Here is a 23,445-nt window from a genome sequence, read left to right as displayed (position 1 = left end):
ATTCTATGGCAACTTTTCTTTCTCTATATAATGTAAAAAGCTGGTTAGAGTGCACTAGTGCATGCGATGTTGCACTGAATGACTTACTGCTGTACAAGCAGCTGAGTAAAGATTAATGAAGAATGGTGCATCTTATCTCCCTGCCCAATTGAGTCACATTGCTGAGGAAAATTTGAAGAAGCTAGACTGCCATCTCTGGTATCTAACTGAACGCTTGGTGGTGATGAGCTTGTTTGGCGAAAAAGTAACTACAACGGAAAACTCTACTTTGAGAAAATCCTTTTAAAATGCAAAAAAAAAACAACAACCACACGTCAGCATAAACCAGATAACTGAACAGCAAATGCCCAAAAACATCAGCAAGGACACGCAGCTGCGAGATTTATTTGGCTCAGAATCATGGATTCTTCTGGACACAATGGGAATAGACTCTTTTCTAAACAGCCATCCAAGGAAATGGGCAGAAGACAGCAATTTCTTGAAAGATGAAGAAATGGATCACAATATTTGTGTTGTTAATGATTCATGTGAAAGAGCATTAGGTTTGTTGACAAAATTCCACAGCAACCTCATCACAACATCAAGCAAGAGAAACAGTTTTTATACAAAATAGTCCGACAGTTTTCGAAAGAACAAGCTATTACAGCAACATCATCCGAAAAATTCACCAAACGCAATATGATCAAATACTTTGCTTAGCTTCTAACACAAAGAGCCTTTTGAAGACTGCTATAATGCTATATAGTAGTTTTATAGACTGTGTTATTCAGATTGGACTCCAGGTTTAAGTTGTAGATTATTCTGCATTGTCGCTGTTAGTTTTAACTATTTTTTAGGCAAGTTAATTGCTTCCAGTTTTCTTTTCAAAACATTTTAGTTGGGTTGTAAAACTAATGTCTCATATGGTATTATCCTATATATTAAATAGTCCATTATTTTGTGTACAGTATTGTGATGTTCTGCCACAAGCTTGAACTGCTAGCATGTAACTAGCTTACTGCAACATATCAGTGCTTAAACAACATAATTATACATCACATGCTAGAGTAATGAGTATGAAATAATGTAGTCAGCTCAGGTTTGGTGGCCGTGCTTAACTATATTTCTTGATGCATATACCGCAATATTAGATCCTTTCATGCACGTCTTAAACCATTAAGGTTTTGCCACCTTTTCCTTTTGTTAGTTTTGTTACTGTATTTCTTTTTCACAATATCATTTCTTTTGCATTCTGACAAAGAAAAATAAATTGAATTGAATTGAATAGTTTGGTATATGCGACATTGATTCGTAAATGTATATAATTGTAATGGTATCACTTACTCAGTAAATATCTGATTGGGTGATGTATGTTCATTGGCCAATTCTTTTCTTTGATTTATAATAATCACTGCCTGTCAGCTGTATACCAGAAACAGGTGTAAAATTACATATCAGCATAAATATTCATATTTCCATGAATTTTTTGTTGAATTTCATGTTTTTTAAGATTTTTTATGGCTGAATCCCTATGACAACAGGGCAAAAATTAGTTTTTAGCAAAAATCTCAAAAAGTAAAGACTTTAGGCTATATAAATGTATTGAATGGTGATAGGAAAGTGGACATTCTGCAATCTGCATCCATAACACCAAGAATGAAGTCTCTAGCACTTACGGATCTGAATATAATATGACCAAAATATGAATTTTTGGCCTCTTTGTCACGGAAATGCAGAATACCGGCATCAGACATCTTTGAAATTGAAAAATTTTTGTTGTAAAGTTAATTGTGACCCTAAATGCAAGTTTTAGCAAATAGGCTAAAAAATTCAAAGAACTTTATTTTTTTTGGTACACCTTACGGGACATGTATAGTTGTATACCAGCTCCCTATATTTGATAATCAATGTTTATTGTTTATATTTTATGTTGATCAGATGCCTTCAATTACATTAATAAAATCTTGTGACACCAGAGCAGTAAAGTTAGCTGCCCTTGGAGTAGTATCATTTTATGGCTTGTCCCTCTTTCTATTGAAATGGAAAAAGCGGCGTGCTTTGAAAGCAAAATCTACTCAGAAAAGAAACAGAGAACGAAGAAACATTGAACAAAAACTTCAAGAACTCCAACATGAAAATGTAAATAGCTAACTGTAATTTTTCTTTTTGGTCTTATACCGTATGTTTCAGGCTTTCTATCATGCTGCAGCTAGGTTTTTGTTTTCGCTGAGACTTTTCGGTCATTTGTCTGAAACGACTTGAAAAAATTCGATTATTTTTTATTTATTTTGGTCATTTTTAGTCATTTTTGGTCATATATAGTCAATTGACTATATTTTTTCAGACATTTTGACCGAATTGACTATATTTTTTTCGGACATTGTGCTAAAAAATTGGTCATTGACCGATAAATGACCGAAAAAAAAACCAGTGCTGCAGCATGGATAAAGGCCATCAGGCCTCGAAATTCGTTTTTGTTGACGGCGGACAAACGTGTCCGGTCTGAGCAGCTATCTCGGCGGACAAATTAAGCCTCACGGCGGACACACCAGTTTTGACATCGATTGTCATGCTTTATCACTTTATCTTGATATTTCTTTGCCATTTGAGAACTATAGCTATGGTTTAGAAGGCTTTAAATTTCAGCGAAGTCATTCTGAAAGGCTTTCATCAGACCAACGACTTGCGCTTGAAGAGTAAAAGCGCCGAGTAGCTGCTTAATACGCCGCATAACTGATTAACTTCCACCGAACGAGGTCGTGTGGCTTCTTGCGTCACAATCTGGGGTTTTTTTTCGGTTATTTATCGGTCATTGACCGATTTTTTAGCAAAATGTCCGAAAAAAATATAGTCAATACAGTTAAAATGTCCAAAAACATATATAGTCAATGCGGTCAAAATGTCCGAAAAAAATATAGTCAATTCGGTTAAAATGTCCGAAAACATATATAGTCAATTCGGACAAAATGTCCGAAAAAAATATAGTCAATTCAGTTAAAATGTCCGAAAACATATATAGTCAATTCGGACAAAATGTCCGAAAAAAATATAGTCAATTTGGTTAAAATGTCCGAAAAAATACATAGTCAATTCGGTCAAAATGTTCGAAAAAAATATAGTCATAATCAATGTCTGCGGCCGGGTGTTGTTGGTTGAGTTTTGCTGATGAACGTTGAAGAAACGTTTGTCTGTTCTAACTTTTTTCAGATAAAACACGACAACTTTTCTCAGCGAAACTTAATGTTGTAGCTAGTCAGGAAGTGCAAATTTTGGTTTGTATCAGCTACTTGAAAGGAAATATTTTCATCAGAAAAAATGACCGAAATAAATAAAAAATGACCGAGTTTTTTCAAGTTATTTCGGGCAAATGATCGAAAAGTCTCAGCAAAAAAAAAACCCAGGACTCACAATGCTCTAGGCACAAGTCGGAAAACTTTTACACTAATGCTACTATTTTCTGCTGTGCAAAGCATCACTAGGCTTTTTTAAGGTTTATTCTTGCGTGTCATGTGAGCGAAAGTGAATTTTCCCTGGGCTTTTTCTTGCTGTAATACCAAAACTTAACAAATCTTGCTGTAATAGCCTACTCGTATTTCTAATTTTGTAGCAAACCTTTCTTTATCAATATTACTCGGAGATCAAAGCCAGACACTGCGCGTGATTAGTGTAGAAGTACCCGTACTCCTATCGATTCTTTGCGAAGAATTTACCTAATATTACGATGATTCAATGTCATCAATCGTTGAAACAACGTAAAGATCAAAAGTTTTCTGACTTGAATGAAAGATAAGGCATACAGTATTCACATTTTCTAAATGCGTGCTAGAATGTGCGGGAAATTGTATTCTTGCAACAATTGTTCGTGCTATGCAATGACGATTTGTATTGGTTCTTGTGTTATTTTTCGGCGGACAAATATGACCGATCTAGATGGTACTTCCCGCGGACATCACACGCTGTGACGGCGGACATGTCCGCCGTGAATTTCGAGGCCTGGGCCATGTGTCACCCAGACAGCGGTTCAACTGTTTTTTACATGATGGCAGATTATGGTAGCTTAAAACCTACAGGACCTTTTCATTTTTTTATGAATTTATTGGTTTATTGATTTGCTTATTTGATTTATTGATTTACTTATTTGTTGTTGGGTTTTTATGTTTCGAATTTAGTTTGTTGTAGAGGTTGTTGTTCTGTTACCATTACCATCATTATTGTTAAGTTATTCTTCTTACCTTTCACTCAATAAGATGCAATAGAGTTTCTCTAATTCATTTCCTCCATGGTATTGATAGTGTCAAACTATGCAAATATATATTATGACTTGTAATGTATAATACAATAATATATATTATAATACTTCAAGCTTCAAGTTTGAAATATATTCAAGTTAGAAAATTACTTTTTCTTCATATTAAACATATTAATGTAGTTTCTGAAGCTTAACACATTGTAGTTTTCTTGGCTTCACTTGCACCTGATTTCGTGTTCAATTTTGAATGACTTGCACATATATTTTGTTTTGCATTAAATGCTTTGTATTGTGGTAACTTCACTTTGATCATCTTTAAGTTCCTTCCTTTTTGGAGCCAAGGTGGAGGCAATGAAGCAGTTGAAGCAACAAGTTTCTCTGTTGAGATTTTTCTTTTGCACTTTTGTAATTAAGTCCTGACCAGTCTTTAATATCATTAGTCCAAATTTTTAGTGGTATGTTTTGTTTTCCATTCATTTGTCCTTCAAGTAGTTGTCTTTGAATAGAATTATTGTGAATCATATGGCCCAAACTACTTCAATTTTTTTGTGTTTTAAAATTGTTTGTAGAATTTCCATTCGAAATAGTACATCTCCGTCTATGATTTTATCCTTCCATGAAATTTTAAGCATCCTTCTATAAACACACATTTCAAATGCCTCTTAAGTCGTTGCTGCATTGTAAATTTCATAATTCATCTCTGAGTGTTGATGTTAATTTCGCATGTTGTTAATGTCTCATTTTGACAACGTACTTGTTTCCGTTCTCGAAATTTTTATTTCTCTCAATATCTCTATATAGCATCTGCCATTTTCAGTTATTGTGTGTCCCAAATAGGTATTAGCTTTTAACTTGTTCACGCAGCATTCGTCAATACTAATATTTAAACTTGGTGCGTTTTCTTTTATTATTATATATATATAATCATCGTTTCCGTTTTTTGGTGTTAATTTTCATGTTATATTCTTTTCCAATTTACTGTTTATTCTTTCTAAAAAAATTTGGAGAGCTTGCTGCTGATTTAGCCAACAAGACAGTATCATCTGTATCTGTATACTGCAGGTTGGATACGTACTTAGTTACTTACCTTCGATGGTGATACTCTCCATGCCATCAACCTGTCTAAAGATCATTTCAGTATGCAGGGTGAAGAGATAGTATACATTCCTGGCAAACTCCACGTTTTTAACAATTGCACCATATAAGTCACCTTCAGTCTGAATATAAGCTTTTTGTGTCTTTTTTGTATCCTATAGCTTAGGGGTCTGCTACTATTCGGTGAGTCCGATTCGGTGAGTCCGATTCGGTGAGTCTGATTCGGTGAGTTCCTAACCTCTAACCCCTAACCCTAACTCCTAACCCCTAACCCTAAAACGGCAATGATAATTAGACCACGGTACCCGATAATTAAAAAAAAAAATTGAAAAAATCCCCCGTTAAGGGATCGGACTCACCGAATCGGGCCATTCCGATAGCTTAGCAATAAGTCACAGATATTTTCCATTTAAATCTATATCAGCCATACACTGCCGTACAATTTTTCATAATTAACACGGTTGATGCTAACCCAGAAATAAAATGCAGCTCTAGTTAGCACCGTTGGTCCGTTACCTAGAGAAGCGTTTTTTAATGTTTATGTGTTAAAATAATCATTTCACCTACAATTTCACCTCCTTGTATTGCTGCTGTAGTAAAATTTTGGCTTTTGATTTTGCTTATTAATTTGTTAAAAATCATACATTGTTGGTTTGAGTTCTACTGATCAAATTTATAAATGGGAATCTTGAAAACATAATTTGGTTGAGGGAAATAAATCGGTTACAGATTCAATTTATGAAATATATATTATAAACAGTATAATAATGGATTAGATGAACTGGAGTGTGTCCACACAGTATTATATCATATATAACTATTAACTATACATATTACGGTATATATTATATGATACATAGTATATATATACATAAAACTGTGAAAAACAAATATGAATTCTTCTGTTTATTCAAGTAACTGGTACCGTAATATGTTTGATTTCCTCTTGACCGTGTCATTCCAACATTTTTATAATGTTTAGTTTTTCTTTGATTATTGTTTTTCATGAGCTAGCTCAGCGTGGTCCAACTGCAGGCCCGTGGGCCAAACTTGGCCTGCAAGCTCCGTTTTTTTGGCCCGCAAACTGATAGTCAGCTTCGCTTTAATCTAGCAGTATCATTTCAATTTTTGTTTCTTTGTTATTGTAATTGACAAAAAAACTTTGTGATGATCCTTTGTGATGCATAACAATACCAGTTTGTTCAAAATTTTTTTCCATGGGCGTGAGAGTTAGTACACAGCCCCCAGAGCTTCAACTCCAATTATGTGAACTTCAGAACGATCCGTTTTTGCTGTCAAAGAAAATGGAAAATCCTACAAGCCTTTGGAAGTTAGTGTCAAAGGAGAAGTTTCCCCTTTTAAAAGATGCTGTTCTGAACCAGTAAGCCACTCTACTGTATGTTTGGAAAAATATGAAGTACCATACATCCATTTGCGAGTGTACGTTTTCGGCAATGAACAATAAACCAAATATCGAAATCAACTTAGAAACGAGGTTCTTTACGCTTGCTTTCGCATGGCCACAACTACGATTCTCGTGGATACCAACGCTATTGTCTAAAATTAAAATCTAAAGTTGATAAAGTTAAAGATGATCCCCGTTTAGGTTGAAACAAGCTCAAGAGGTTTTAGAGAGTAGTAACTATATGCCATAGGCTATATAGTTACATTTGTAATGCCATAGGCTATGTATAATTTGCCAGCAATAAGCCTATGAATCGCTATTTAAACATTGGCCCACAAGATTAAAAAAAAATATGTCTTTGGCTCGCGATGAAAAGAAGTTGGACCACGCTGACTCGCTGAGCTAGCTTACCTAACTGAAGGATCAATGAAAACCATTTGGTTTCAACTTTTTGAAAGATTAATATGCCCAATTGTCCATTCCATTGGCTTTGCAATTAGTGTTTTTTTTGCACCTATTTTGGTTTATTAAATTTGCTCAAGCTTAGACACTGTTAATTATATATTATCGTTTCCAAATTGGACTATCTTTTTAATAAGTTTTTCTTTAGGTTGAGGAAAGACAACGCATCTTGGAAATGGATGCTCGCAGTCTCATCGCTGCTGCACAGGAGGGCACGATTGATCCTCTTCAGATAATTCAAGCGTATTTGCATAAGGTTTGTAACGCTTTGATTTTTGTCAATCAAAATAACTTGTTTTCCTACTTTACTGGTTGTACAATCTTGCAATACTGTAAGTTTTGCAAAGATATTCTTATATAGGGTATGAATTTTAATTTGTGTTTGACATATTTCTCTTCTTTTGACAACTTTGTTTTTGTTTTAGGCTTGCACTGCAACAAAGGAATTCAACTCAATTACCTGCCTTATACCAAATGCGGAGCAGCAAGCGATGTCTTTAAAATCCAGAAAGCCTCCAAACAATATGTTGTATGGGTTGCCGGTTAGCTTGAAGGATTGCTTTTTCACTAAAGTATGTTTCCTTTATAACTTTGGTAGATGTTAGTTTAAGCCAGGGTTGAATAGCCTTCTTCCTAAAGTGGTGACGCTTTCCAACCAAGCAAAATGTATTGCATTTGAATAGTCTTTGTATGTCTTCAGCGTAGATTGAAAATAAATAAAAGAAAAAATAGAACGCTTTTCTCACTTGATCATACTTTATGACAATTTAAAGGCTACGGCTACAATTTGGACTCAAGACAGAAGTTTGTTTGAACATTTTTGTTGATTGTATATAACTCTAACATCCACGCTGTAAACTAAAGAGAATCGAGCTCATCAAAGTTGTTAAATTCACAAATCATGACTAAGTGAAGAAGTCTGTCACTCCAAATTTTCAAATCAATGTTATTAGCTCAATTTTGACATATATACATATAAGGAACTGGCCACAGAGAAAAGGAACTGGCCACCCTACTCTCCTTAGTACCGAAGGCTTAGTACAATGAGAACCTTATCTTCTCATATCCGATACTTGAATCAAGTATGGGACCCCCCTTTACCTACATATAAAAATGTGTATGTACTGATACTGATACGAATAACCTTCAAACCTGAAGACTGTGTTTATTTGTACACTGAAATGTGCATCATTTACAACTGCTTCTTATAGAGGAGCTTTTCTTTGGCTGGCAACTGTTTTTTCACAGTGTTAACTTGCATATATATTTAGATACTTTGACATACAAATGTGATATTTCGTTCTGGTAGGGGATGGACTCAACTATAGGGGTGTCATATTTTCTTGATCAACCTGGCCTGGATGATTGTGTGCTGGCTAAAGTTCTCAAATACCATGGAGCTGTTCCCTTTGTAAAGACCAATGTTCCTCAATTAATGCTGAGGTAGGTGATCATTTTGTTCGTTCAGTTTTTGGATTGAACATATTTTTTGTCTCGAAAATGTTGTTAGTAGATTCATGGATGATCGTGTGAATGCAGTTAGTTGTCATCTGCTTATTGCCATGGCAACTGAGTAATTACTAAACTGGACGTCAGTTTTTTTCAACACCTAGTGATAAATCTTAGTGCTGATAGCTATATTAAAAGCTATTCAATAGTCACATAATAATGATTCTATTTGAATAAGCACCTTCTAATGATCCCCTTTTAGTAGGAGTGGGCTATACACGGGTCAAAAATACTTTTTTTGTTATTTTTCGCTGGGGACATTTTTTTTCTGTTCCATTTAACCTATCTCAACATAAAATGACAAAATTTTTGATCTTGTATGCAAGAAAAAAATGTGCAGAGCAAAAATCCAAAATGGCCGCTATTTTCCATGAAAAATCAGATTTTTAGCCATAACTTCACTATTTTGGGGTTGTTTTCAGTGATTTTGGTGTCCAACCCCATGTTTATGGGGTCAGGCAATCTGTTAGTGCATGTTAGAAAAGTCACTGACAATTGGAAGTTGACTTAATACTAATTTATCATTTTTTCACCTTTATTGAGTTATTTCTTTAAACACCGTTTCAATTTCAGGGGCATTGTTTAAAATGTAACATGGCTTTCTTAGAGAAAAGATTGAAGTTTCTGAAACAGTCACAATGACAATCTGTTGCTCCATGATGTCCTGAAAGTGATCAGTGCCAGGTGGTCGCTGCCAAGTTTCATCTCCTGTGCCAGCAAGCGTCAGATGTGCCATCCCCATTATTGTTAAGGTAAAACCCAAAGTACCATCTTTAGTTTTCTCCCACATCCTATATGACGGCAAGTGAGTGGTTTGGCTGGAACACCAGGCCTTCCTTATCCTGACCCTCTGCCTATTTAGCTCCTGTAAGTGTTTGCAGTTTGCACTATTTCCTCTTCACAAGGGAAGACCACTGCTTCAACTTGGAAATCATCTCCAAGAAGTACAGTGAGGTTCTCAATCATCTCCTCTTGGGATACCTTGTTGACCTGATAAAGATCTTTGCGGACATCTGCATCATGTTGGTGGGTGACTCTCTGATGTTGGATTTCTTGCCTTAAGAATATCTTTATCTCTGGTGGCTTTTTTAGAAACAAGAGTTTTTACTTCATCGACAGATGTAAAAGGCCCCCCATGTTTTTTACATTTCACAAGGAGTTGGTTAATAAAATCACTGGCTGTCACTTTCTTTTGTAAATTCTCTTTCAACATTTGCTTTTTCTTCTGTTTCTGCTTTGAACACTCTGTTTGAGTGTTTGGCCGATGGTGAAGCAAGATAACCAAACTTGGCCAAGTACCTCTCTGCATTCAAATTGCTTGTCGGCAGGTTTTTTGTTGGTCTAATACCAGTGTACGAAGAGGAGTTGCTCGAGCAGCATTAAGATCAACACCCCAATACTCACGCTTGCACTGCATTTCTACTCCTTTTCCAGCTGGATGCACATCTCTCCAAGAAGAAGATGATCAAGGTCGCTTTGTGGAGCATTGTCTTCCATTTTCACATGTGTCCGTGCTACATGGTAGTCTCGAAGAGTGTGTGCCTTTTTTCGGCAAGGTCACTGCAGAGCTGAGGAAGGAGGTCAATTACCAAATCTTGGTTTGCTCGTTCTACACAGTTAAGGAAGGGCATTGTCACTCGGCATGTAAAATGCAAGTGCTTTGAATCCTGCTTTGATGAAATCATTCTCGAGGTAAATTTTACAAGCTCTAACAAGATTATTTAGCATTGTCTTGGCAAGTAACTGCTTCATGTATGGAATGCAATCGTAGACTGCATCTACCTGATATCCAAGTCGGGTAAAACGTCGCTCTTTGTAGAGGTTAAACGACTTATGCTATATACTCCAGCCTCCTCTAAAATCAAATCAAACTGTTCAGCTAAAGATGCTATCTTGGCATTTCCCTCATGGGCTACGAGCTTTAAAAGAGCTGCCAGAGCAGTTTCAACCACAGATTTGTTTTGCCAGAGATAGACCTGCAATGCTGGCTCTCTTTACAATGAGTTTACGAAGACTAATTTTGTTTTCGAGAGCAGCCATAGCTGTAAAATTGTCTATCAAACCGTTCATATGTATGGGACTTACAAAGCAAATGATATGGCTCATGCTTTGATGCAAGTTGTTCTGCAACACCTATTTCAATTTTGAGATTTTTGCTTGTGGCATCTGTCATGAGGGCATCAATCTGCTCCCATAGACGTACTGCAGTCAAGCGAGGGTCATTGGCAGCTACATGCTGTCTCTTCATCGTCTCTACATAAAATGGCAACTATTTGGTCTATCTCAAATGCAAAGAAGAGAAAATGTTGAGAGATCATCTTACATTCAGTGTAGCCTAATCATCATCACGAAAATTTAAAATGAGACGGCCAATCACTGTCTATCCTACTTCTCTGTGTGGTGTCAAAGTGTAGAGTTACTTTTGTTGTGGACTTCTTATTTGCAAAGGCATTTGCACCTGCTACTTCCTGACAGAGTGCCTTTTTGTGTTTGAATTTGTTTATAGATTTAGCTGAAGGCAGGACAATTTCCTAGTTTGTAATCTGTTAATGATCGAAATAAAACCACAATAAAGTTTAAAAAAGTGGGTAATTTTGTCAAACTACAGCATAACTCTACATGTAAAAGTTATAGCCTACTTACTATTGCTTAAACAGATAGCCTGACCAGTGACCACACAAACATAGGGTAAGACACCACAACCAAGTAAAAATACCCCAAAATGACCAAGTTATGGCTAAAAACGTAATTATTTGGGAAAAATGACGGCCATTTTGAATTTTTGCCCTGCACACTTTTTTCTTGGAACTCAGACCAAAAATTTTATCATTTTATGTTGAGATAGGCTAAATGGAACACAAAAAACTGTCCTTAAAGCAAAACAAAAAATTGACCATTTATAGCCCACTGCTACTTTTAGGGTGAAACAGGCTTTACAGGCAGCTGTAGAGGTTTTAGAAAGTATATAATAACTATTTATTATTTGATGTAATTTGCTCTGCTTGGCTTTTTTGCTTGACATTAAGCTTTTTTATAGTATTAATAGTAGGCTAGGCTATATAATATATATTTATTGTTTAATCATGATTATTAATGCAAGTCTCCAACAGGGACAAGCTGCCGTTGGCAACACTATATGTGAAGAAACTATAATGCACATCTTGTATGTGGTTGCCAATGCTGACTGTTAGTGAAATATATTTCTGTATCAAACCTACAGACCAACTTTGGTGCATGATAGTAAAATGACTTATGTCAATATGTAAGACTGTTTCTTCGAAGTAAGTCACGTCAAAAATATTTGCGTTTTAGTTTTGGGAACAGCAACCCAATTTACAAAAACTCTGGCAACCCTCACAAAAAAAACTTCACCACCGGTGGATCGTCAGCCGGGGAGGCATCACTGATAGCATCAGGGGGCTCCCTGTTGGGATTTGGAACAGACATCGCTGGAAGCATAAGAAATCCTGCTCATATGTGTGGCATTGCTGGATTAAAGCCGACCAAGTTCCGCTTGAGCGCCATTGGAACACAAAGTGGGTTTGCATGTTTTACTTCTTACAACATAAGAAACTCACATGTTTACTTACTTGTTTACATTAACACTTTGGTACTTTTTGTTTACTTTTGGTTATTTTATTTTTGCAGGGTCAGAACTTCCCTGGTGGACTTTATATTGTGTCACATTGCGTTATTTTATGTTCCATGATCGTTAGTAAAGCAATGATCGCATTCTCGACATAAAGCATTGCTCTTGTTATTTAAGCTTATCTTTCTATATCGTGGGTCACATGGACACAATCCAGAGCTTCATTGCTAATAACCTTATTGCTGCATTGCATCGTGAGCGAAGTCAGGACGCCAGTCTCAAAAACAATTTTTGCCAAGTCGTTAATTTTCTTCATAGAATATCAACGTAATTGCAGCAGCTGTTTTTGTTCGCCAGCAACGCGGCTATGGTAAACCCCGCCTGTGAAACGTCTTGTACTGTAGTCGCGTTGCAGAGTTTTCAAGCGCCCTCATTGTTCCAGAAAACTATTTTGTTGAAAGTAGTTAGCATCTTGTGGCTTGTACTGTAATCCTTTCTTCTAGCTAAAAACCTCGTTAAATTTGAAGCTGTTTCTATAGTGATCGTTATTGTCCATAAATTGTTTATGAGCAAAGTAGTCGGAACATCTAACCATACTAATCGAAAAATAATGAGTCTTGATTGTAGGGGTCTGCTACTATTCGGTGAGTCCGATTCGGTGAGTCTGATTCGGTGAGTTCCTAACTTCTAACCCCTAACCCTAACTCCAAACCCCTAACCCTAAAACGGCAATGATAACTAGGCTACGCTACCCGATAATTTAAAAAAAAAATTGAAAAAATCCCCCGTTAAGGGATCGGACTCACCGAATCGGACTCACCGAATCGGACTCACCGAAACGGGCCATTCCGTGATTGTAGATACCAAACTCATATTTATCAAACGTTTTTAAAACAAATTTTATTTTTGTCTTCAATTCTATTTCAAAGTTGCCATTTGTTTCAGTGCCATCTGCAACTGAAGATGGTAACAGTCTAGTTGGTAACGTTTGCTGAACATGAGTTTATATTTAAACATTTTTAAAATAAAATAAAAGAAGCTTAATACTGTATTCAAACATTTTTTGATATCTTTGAATATTAAGCTTCTTTTATTTTGGGAATTTGTCTACAACTCATCTAACTTGGCCGTGCTAACTACTGATACGGTATATAGCCTACTACATGATTTTCCATTCAGGCACGTTTTAAACCTTTCAAGGTTTTGCCACCTTTTCCCGTTCATTAACGTGCTGGTAGGTTTATATCGATTTTTGTAGTTAGCATCTTTTTCGTCCCGGACGCGTTAATGACGAAAAATAAAATGATGAAATAATAACTTGATGTTAAGATCATTCAAATCTTGGCGTAACAAAATCTTCATTTTTATGCTCCAGTTTGAAGTCGTTTATTCCGCTAAAACTACATTTTAAGCGGGTTGGACTTGAATTTAACACACAAAGTTGTCAAAATTTTTGATGTGTTTTAAAATTTTAACGAAAAAAATTTGTTTTTGAAAACAAGAAGAGTAAAACAGCCTTTTGTGTTGTACAAGTGAGTAAGTTTGAAATTGTTTAGTTCTGTCACATTTAAATTACAACTTCAGTTTGCGCACATGTAACTTATATTCATGTAAAGTCGTTTACATTGCAAACGCTGTACAAAGATCTCTCCACTGAGATCAAAACGGAATGTCTTGTGAAATTTGATTTATCAGGAAATTGACGTTTTCGGTCGGTCTGGCTTAAAATGAACTTGATTCTATCTCAAATGACTCTTCGTTAAAACATATTTCATGATAGTTTTTCTGAACTGATTTCAAAAGAATCAAGTACCTTTGTGTAAAAGCTAAGTTTATAATGGTGCTTTTGTCGTGCAGCTGGGACGCCTGGCCAAACCGTGCTGGCCGCGACATTGGGACCGATGGCTCGAGATGTCGACACTTTGGTGCTTGCCATGCGTGCTCTGCTGTGCCCCTTCATGTTCCAACTTGACCCTGCAGTTCCCCCTATGCCATTTAATGAAGAGGTAGTAAAAATATGTTTATGTATGTTACTTTCTTGAACACTTGGTGTGAAGTGTCACTACAAACTAAAGTGTAGTTTCTTGTTTAACACAGAATTTTTGACATTACGTAGAAAAATGTGGAAATTTTGTTATTTTATCATAGAATCTCATGATGATTTAATCGTTTTTTAAATCTGTCAGCAGTTTGCACCTGGAATACATTAAGGGGGCACTCCTGGTGGAAGATCAATTTCAGCACTGCCCTTAATAAATTGGTCGAAATATGTGCTTAACTTGTAGAAAACCCTACATATTATATATTTTTGGAAAGAGTATGAAAATTGCAATGAAAAATATGACACTTAAATGGGTGAAAAAAGTTTCGGTGAAAAAAAAGTCTAAGAAATACAAAAGTTTTTTATTTTATTTTTTTAATTTTATCACCGGTAAAAAATTTAATAAGTCTCAAGGAAGAACTTATATCACTCTTAACTATTTGCTGGCATGGTCGCCATCCCTTACCCATATAATGATGAGAGGTTTTCTTCCACGAGTTAACATATTTAAAAAATAAATGAATTTTAAATTTATGTACTAGAAAAACTTAATACATTTGCCATTGTTTCTCAATTTTAAGTGAAACTACACAGAAATAGCAGCAATCCTTTCATATGTCACTTCTCCTGTATCTATTGATTATGTCTACAAAATTCCATGCCATTCTGCTTAAAAATAAATGAGTAGTTGCATGGCCAGTTGTAAATTAAGTAGTTGAAAACATCAAAAAATGACTTTCGAAGGAAACAGCATCCGAATTAAAAACCACACATTAAAACACAAGCTACATTTATCACTGTAAGTTTTGACTCACAAAGACATTGAATGGAGTCAAAATTTTACTATACTGTATATATTCAGAATCCTGAAGAAATTTACTGCTTTTAGGATACACAAAACATTTTTGATAAAAATATTATTTCCATCAGGAGTGTGCCCTTAAACATATTAGAATGTTGATAAGCTGGCGAAGGCGGATGGAGTGAGGTGGTATGGGCATGTTTTAAAAAGGGATGAAGGTGATATTTTGAGAAAAGCACTGGAGTTGCGAGAGGAGGGTCGTAGGAAACAAGAAAGACCCAAGAAAACGTGGAAAAGGCAAGTTGAGGAGGAAAGCAACAAGGTGGGCTTGACAAGAGAGGACGCGTTAGACAGATCGATGTGGATGCAGGGTGTGAAGGTGATTGCGGTGCGTGGAGTGAATCTGGCCACCCTCGGTAACGGGGATATCACCAAATTAAAACTGGCTTACTACTACGTACTAGGCCTACTAGAAATTCTACTCTAGCTCTAGAAGTTCAGGAATTGCATTTTTTAAATTCAAGTGTTCTAGAATTTACGTCACGATCTTTTTAATTGTTTATTAAACTGCACTGTTCGCATGCCATTTAAATTCTCACCATTCGGTTTCACATTCTAGCCGACAAACAGTGAAGGCGTTCTATTGATTTTTATACAGATTCTATTTGTTCATGCCATTGTAGGTCTCGCTCCATTTATAAAATACCTTCCACTGCAGGTCTTTAATTCGAAACGAAAGCTACGGATTGGTTATTACCTCACTGATGGGTACGTGAAAGCGGTACCGGCTTGCCAGAGAGCAGTCGCCATGGCCAAGGACGCATTAGAAGCAGCTGGACACAGTTTAGTTCCATTCAAAGTTCCCAGAGTAGACTATGCAATTGGACTTCACACGGCAGGTTGGTAGGGCGCCAACCGCCTGGCTTGTGCTTAATAATTTTAATTTTGAGCACGTTCAATCGTTCATCAATTATACTACCTCTTATCAACGAAGATGATTTGTTAAACTGAATGAGAGGAAAATGTAAAAAAAGCCACCCAAGTTTGATTTATTTCTGGAAAGGACAAGGTATCGGTTAAAGACAAGAGCAGTGGGTTAGAGGTTTATGCTGGGGAGATAACCTTCCTTATAGTATCAATAGCCCCCTTGCAACGTTTTTGTTATCAACAATGAACTTTTCTTACATTTCTAGTTTCTATTAATCTTTTCAAGTTGCTAATTTGTGACGTTGACCCTCTAAAACTGCTCAATTTCAAGTCACTTGTGATCGGATTCTAACGTCTAAAATAATCTTGTAAGTTCGTGTTGATTTTTTGTAGCGATTTTCGCCGATGGTGCGCAGCATATATTGAACTTTCTTTGCTACAGTGAAGTTGAGCCCCGTGCTATTGGAGACTTTCGAAAATGGACTTGTCCACGCCCTATTCGAAGAATACTTTCATTTTTTATTGGTTTAAAGGTTGGTGAAGTATTTTTAACTATTGTTTGTTTCGACGCTAACTTAAGCTCTTTGTATTTGTGTGACCAGTGTGTGAAAATGCAAAGACCTAAATTTTGTTCCAGCGAAAATTTGCTAACTCATGCGATGTTTCGTTTTCATTCATAAATCGTCCACTTGCATAAAAGATTGTTTCTCAATTTTTGGCATGCGCATGAAAGTTGAAGAATACTTTCGCCATCTTCCGTCCGGGCTGCAACTTTGTAAAAGGTACCATAAAAAAATCCCCTCTGAGCAACAAAGGAAAACGTATATTTTAGCTCAGTTTGGTCATTCGTTTCCCATCGGCTCGCTTGGCGCATTGGGTTAGGGCGGTGGTAGTAATTAGTAATTACATTGACATGGGTTTGATTCCCACCACAGCTGCTGCTCTTTTTTCTTCTGTAATTACCAAACCAAGTTGAAAGGGGATTTTATAATGGTACCTTTTCAAAAGTTGCGTCCGGGCTTGTATCCCTCAAATCTCAGACAACACTTACGTAGTTGATATGACGTTGTGGATTTTTATGATCACCTCACAAATTAGTGAACGTAGCGAATATGAAATAAAGCTCAAAGTTTTTGCAAATATGCAAAACTGGCATAATTACATCGCGGCTGCTGTGTGGCTTAGCTTCGAATGAGACTTTTTGTAAGAACAAAAAGCAATCCCTCTATTTATACTTTTTTCAATTTGTTAATTAATTCACAACCCAGTTAACAAAATTTATTACTTTTACCTCGTTCTATCGTCCCTGGATATTGAAACGACGTAAAAATAACAAATTTTTCTAACTGCGAAGCTGGTGAACATAGCAGATGTTATAAAACATACATCAAAGCCTGTACAAGCATGCGGCTACAGACATAGTGGCAGACGAGCTTGCGGAAGGATATGTTTGTCATGTGCTCTCAGTGGCCTCGTGTGGGACGGGATCTATTTCTATACGGAGGCGGGAACAGCACAGCGGCTCGACAATGGGATCTGCAAGTGGAAGCTTCAGGATACTCAAAAGAATTCTTGTCTGCCTGGAATGAGGGGCCAAAGGGGTTGGATGCGGTCATTTGCCCCCCATTCCCCGCCCCAGCAGGACCTCAAGGATCTATATTGGAACACATGACAAGTAGGCACTCCAAGATAAATCTACATAATAATAATCCTTTTTTATTTTGCACCCATTGCGATCACAGACGCAGTGGAATAGCTTTTGATTTAAGCACAAACATAAGGTTATGTCGGCTGCATAGCCGAGTGGTGAGAACGATGGAACAGCAATCGAAAGGGTGCCGGTTCGATACCGCTCATGAGCATGCAGCTGTGTCTTTGGCAGGACACTTAAAGGCATGCACAAGGTGGACACAAAGATTGGCTTCCTTGCCTTCCCGTCCACTTAATGTAAATCTTCAACCACCGGCTGCAAGCTTGGATACGACAAAGCAAAATAAGGTTCTAACTCTAAGTCTGCGTATACCTAAAGGCTTTGGTCTAACTCTAAGTCTCGGTTTATGTTAATCTTTTTGATAACTTCAGAAATGATGAGCTACACCGCCCTATACAACTTGCTCAACTACCCTGCCGGGGTGGTACCGGTAACAACGGTCAACCAAGATGACATTGATAGCCTCAAGTCGTACCATGGCCACTATGACGATCCTTGGGAGAAACAACTGCGGAAGGTAACTGCGTTTACGTCACTGTAAAAATGAACACCTACACTTTATTGGTTTTGCATCATTCAAAGGTTATATCACTGTAAATGTACTTTTGTTGAAACTTAATGCGAGGAATTTCTTCAAGTGCCGCGTTTTTCTTCCAACTGTATATTTTGCAACCTTATGTTAGTATGTTAGATAGTCCACTTTCAGAAGGTGCATTTTTATTTCTGTATTTTGCATCCTTCTCAGTATGGTTATGAAGCGATTGTTAATGTAGTTCAGAAAAGTCATTAACTAAATACTGAACGTAGCACATTGGTTTTATGGCTGCTGACTTTAAATAATAAAGCGCCAAAAGTATCTTTATTTAAATAGTTTATATTTAATTTAGTTTTATTTTTAGTTTTTTATTATTAATATCTTTATTCTAACAATTTCTAAATTTATTGCCAAACTTGAGCGACTGTTGGTTTACTGATTTTCAGAGCTTGACGTATAGTTTTTTTTCATTCGATGTTTGCAACTTTCATGAAAGTTTTAGAAAAAATAAAATCCTGGGTTGGGGATCAGAAAAAATTGGGAACAATTTTGAATAGGGCTTTCCAGGGATGCCAGGTGTGCTCACAACCCAACATTTTTAAACAGGTTCATAAAGCCGAAACAAAATATCCTTGTCCGACTACACAATTTGCAAGAATTGTGACTACAAGATATGTCACTTTTGCTGTTAAGTTCGCTCATTATTAAATAACGATCAGACACAACTGGCTTCTTCAGAAACGTCGGAAAAAAGCAGATTGTCACTGTATACATCTTGTGATAGTTCAGCTTAATTCACACCAGTAGAACGCGTCATGTTATTTAATTAAATGCCTGGTGAACAGCCTCATTCAATTTTCTCTCATTATGTTCGGTTGTTTCGCAGGCGTCCGAAACCAGCATTGGAATGCCAGTCGGCGTCCAGTGTGTTACTTTGCCTTGGCAAGAGGAACTATGTTTGCGCGTGATGAAGGAGATTGAGATCAATGCTGGATGTCAGCAGCAATATTGAAAGTCTTGATGGTTGTGAACAGGTCGGTTGTCTTACCATTTTGTCAGAGCAATCAATTTACAAATGTCAGTAAAAATATGCATAACTTTAATACACGCTGTTTAGTATCCCATAAATTTTGCTGGAGGAAAAATGTCATAGTTGGGTTTGATCCCCCTCTGGTTGGTTGGTGTGGTTTTGAATCTTTAATTCTTGAACTGACAAAGCCTTGATGGGTTATTCTTGGTAGTTTTACATACTTGTAGACTTATAGAGGCTCTTGATGCAGGGCCGGTTACCGAGATTGACAGAGTGAAGTTTCCGATTGTTGAAGTGTTGTTGCTCTTGGTTCTTAGTAGCTAGGATTCTTTCTATTGCGAGTAGAGGTTGCACATAGCTCGAAGCTGCAGATTTTTGTCTGACTCTCTTCTGGAGCTAACGTCAGAATAAAATATACCTAAATGTGGTGAAGCATTTATCGTAAAAGAAAAACGAAACGCATATTTGGCTAATTAAGAGAATTTAAATTAACGGCTTCATTTTATTTAACGAATTAATCGATTCTTGCTATGGTGGATGGACTGCAAGCCATTTCATAACATGGTAACCGACGAGGAGCTCGTATCCAGCCAACAAATCAGTCCTTTTTATATTGATTCACGTTCTTTCGTGTAAGATTGTTCTGATTTCAGGGCAGGTGATGGAAATCCAGGTCATTCACGTTAAACCAATGTACAAAAGGACTGACCAGCTGGCTGGTTATTTTTGACTTAAAATCTGTTTGTTGTTTGTTTGTTTATCTTTATTCTGCATTGCGGGAAAGCGGACTTGAGCGCTATGCATCGGTGTACGCCTTCCGACATACACCTGACCCACGCTGCAGCCGACGGCATTGTCTGTTTCCGGTTGTCTACTCTACTTATGACGTAAGTTTGGTACTACCCATTACTCGAAATCGATCACTAGGTAGAGGCAATTATCGTTAAGTTTCTTGCCCAGAGAAACAACAGCAAGTGCGGGTGGCTGGAGTCGAACATGCAGGCTCTCGACTGCGAGCCCAACGCGCTAACCACTCGGCCACGGCTGCCTCTATCTTCAGTACTCAGTGGTTACGCACCCGACTCAAGATCGCGCTGCTCTGGTTCGAGTTTTGAGGTGCGCGCTTGAGCAACGCATTTTCAGGACTGCTCTTCATCCAGCAGCACCAAATAGATTCTCCAGCCATAACACTTCAACAATCGGAAAACTTCACTCTGCCTATCTCGGTAACCGACCCTGCATCAAAAGCCTCTACATCTATATAGTATGCGAAATTACCAGGAATAACCTACCAATGCATTGTCCGTTCGAAGATAAAGATTCAAAAACCAAGCCAAAGATAATCAAATTCAGGAAGCTCCAAATTATGTTATCGCTAAGTTAAGATCAGCGTTAATAATATTTTGATAAGAGCAGTGATGTTTTTGTGATGTTCAAAAATATCACAAACAATGCTCTTACCAAAATAATACAAAATAATGCTCCGACACTGTCGTGACAAATGTAAAATAATGGCGTGAATCACTGTCGTGACAATGCAAAATAATGCTCCGACACTGGCGTGACAAGCTATGAATGAATGATAAGAGCAGTATTTTTTGAAGGCTTCCTTTATTTGCAGAAAGCCTGGCATCGCCGAAAGCTCGGCTACCAGTTTGACGTAAACAGACAGCAAGACTTCGGGAAGGCAATGTTCCACTAGTTGTTAGCTGTTTGAAGGCTGTTGTACTTTGTTGTCGCATTGTTGCATTTTTGTTTGACATTTGCAGTTAAATACTGCAAGGTGACAAAAGATAACTAAAATCATGTTTTGTATAAGAAGTGTTTTTTTTTTGTGAAATATTGCTGAGAACATTGTTTATCGCTTCTTTGGCGCTTTTTTGTGTCACATACCAACCAAGCTGGGGTTTTGGTGCAAGCTACTTTTGTGTGCTAGAATTACGTTTTTGTTTTTTTTTCAAATTTATGCGTTACGTTTTATTGAACTTGATCGTGTTAATAGTCGTTGTATTTTGTGTTAATTATCGTGACAGAATTGCAATTATTTTCCTTCAGATGTAACGTTTGTTCGAAGCCAAAAGATCGTCTTGAAAGGCTACTTTGTTGTATTTTGGCAATGCAACGAAACCTTCCCCCCGCCCAGAGCCGCTTGATCAAGTGTCGTGTTGACACTGTAGGCTTATTAATCAAATGAAATTAATTGTGCTGTGTTTCGAAATAAAATCTTCAATCATAAACTTAAATTGATGAGGAAAAAAACCAAGGCAAGAACTTGAACTTAAAGTTTTCTTTTTTCAAAGAAGTATCAATTAAGTTAATGTTTGTTTGGCTCGAACATACGTTGCATTGATGTTGCCTAATTGTTGGCAAACTTCGTATTGGCCTGGAGTTAAACATAAAAACATTTGCTTATACACTGTACAGCGCAAGCTATTGGTAAAACCATGGATATGAAACCTGAGCAAAATTACCAAAATATAATATTTATTAAATTGATTGTTTAGTTAAAAATGTAATGATTTGTAATAATGTTTCCCTGTTCTGTAATTTCACTATTCTGTAATGTATAAATTCAAATTGTGTTAGAGACTTACAATATTATATGAACACCTTCTGATAACTTAAAATTATAATTCGAATAACAATTGTGTGGAAATCAGTTCAAGGAGTCAGATAGCCAAACTAGATAAATTAGATAGATAGAAATTTCACCAAGCAGTTAGGGAACGTTCAAATATTACGTAACGCCTTTGAGGGGGAGGGGGGGGGTTTATGCAAAGCGTTACGTTAGCGTCACATCGGGGGGGGGTTCAAGCAAAACGTTACGTAACGCTTTTGAGTACGGAATGGTAGTTTTTTGTGCTGAATTCGTAGTAAAAAAGCGTTACATGGGGGAGGGGGGGATTGAAAAAAGCGTTACGTTGGCGTTACATGGGGGAGGGGGGGGTCAAAAATTCGGAAAAAAAGCATTACGTAATATTTGAACGTTCCCCAAGTGCTTTTTGATATAGTACCAGAATTTCCAGTGACGGTTTGGGAACTAATTGACTTTGTTTTGTATCATTTCAGTTTGTTTTTATTTCTGATCATCACAACGTAAAAGCAATACAGCATAATTATGCAAAACATAGCAGAAGTCTATAAAAAGGTAGAAGCGACATTTTAAACCGACTTTTTAAAAATAAATTGTTATTTTTGGTTTTCAACTTCACTTTGTGCAAATTTGTTAATTTTGGTTTGTTTCAACTTGCAACTAATTGATTAACTTTTTAGTTGATAATTTGGATGGAAATATAAAAAAGTATCTGGCAACTTTGGAAGGAACTGAATGTGAATCTTTAGCAGAGTTGCCAATTCCGCGGTTTTCTGCGAAATTGGGCTAGTTTTGCTTCGGAGTTGCAAGAAAAACTCAGCAGTTGCGGGTTTTTAGGCTAGTTTTTTTCTAATTGCGCATGGCTGCATGGTTTTTCATTGAAGGTCATGAACTTACATTTTACGGCGTCACAGGTAAAGTTAATTTTATGCAAAAATTTTCTCCTGTGATAAAATTTTTTGACGTTGCGCGTAATCATGCGCATAACGACGAAAATGACATCTTTTGCTGATCGCCTTACTGAAGTCAATATCAGTACAAAGGATGGTAGAAGTAGGGGATTGGTCACTCGAAAAGGAGGTAGCCTACATGTAGCGCCCGAGAGCTTCCTTTTACGTCACCCGCATCACTGGCGTCGCTTCGGAATCCACTCAATTTTTATAAACATTTAATAAAAAAAAAACTACAATTCAAGTATTCAACGTTTTCTCTCTACATTGAGAAATTCCAAGTCTGACTACTTAGATTGCTGGAAGATGGAGACTACGGTAGTCTAACAGCTACAGCAATCGAAGTAGTCAGACTTGGAATTTCTCAATGTAGAGAGAAAACGTTGAATTGTAGTTTTTTTTTATTAAATATTTCTGGAAACTTCCTTGGTTTCATATTATCTGAATTTTTACAAACACCGCGGGCCTTTAGCACAAACCCGCGTCTCGCTTAGAAATCTAGGAAACCGAATTTAGGGGATAGTAAGCATTGAATTTTTGTAAGGATGACTAATCGCATTCTGGTTAC

At 36.8% G+C, this 23,445-nt stretch overlaps 1 protein-coding gene across 1 annotated transcript; it reads left to right on the top strand.

The window, feature by feature from the left end:
- The first annotated feature begins 115 nt into the window (after positions 1 to 115).
- Positions 116 to 22,056, top strand: LOC145764419 (fatty-acid amide hydrolase 1-like). The gene is made up of 13 exons (XM_082576034.1): positions 116 to 244; positions 1,918 to 2,118; positions 7,339 to 7,446; positions 7,616 to 7,762; positions 8,500 to 8,633; positions 12,012 to 12,235; positions 14,146 to 14,294; positions 15,850 to 16,030; positions 16,452 to 16,591; positions 17,526 to 17,733; positions 18,141 to 18,286; positions 19,191 to 19,338; positions 20,956 to 22,056. The coding sequence occupies exons 1-12, from the start codon at positions 116 to 118 to the stop codon at positions 19,314 to 19,316; spliced, it is 1,893 nt and encodes a 630-aa protein (XP_082432160.1). The 3' UTR covers positions 19,317 to 19,338; positions 20,956 to 22,056.
- Positions 22,057 to 23,445: the final 1,389 nt, after the last annotated feature.

This window comes from Aplidium turbinatum, chromosome 2 (genome assembly GCF_918807975.1).
Source record: "Aplidium turbinatum chromosome 2, kaAplTurb1.1, whole genome shotgun sequence".
Classification (NCBI taxonomy): domain Eukaryota; kingdom Metazoa; phylum Chordata; class Ascidiacea; order Aplousobranchia; family Polyclinidae; genus Aplidium; species Aplidium turbinatum.
This window is presented reverse-complemented; position numbering and strand designations above follow the sequence as displayed.

Bases quoted from the DNA above. Each gene is read 5' to 3' on its own strand.
- LOC145764419 (XM_082576034.1), top strand. From the start codon at position 116: ATGAAGAATGGTGCATCTTATCTCCCTGCCCAATTGAGTCACATTGCT. The intron at 2,119-7,338 runs GTAAATAGCTAA...GTTTTTCTTTAG, and splicing joins AAGAACTCCAACATGAAAAT to GTTGAGGAAAGACAACGCAT. The intron at 16,592-17,525 runs GTTGGTGAAGTA...ATGTGCTCTCAG, and splicing joins CATTTTTTATTGGTTTAAAG to TGGCCTCGTGTGGGACGGGA.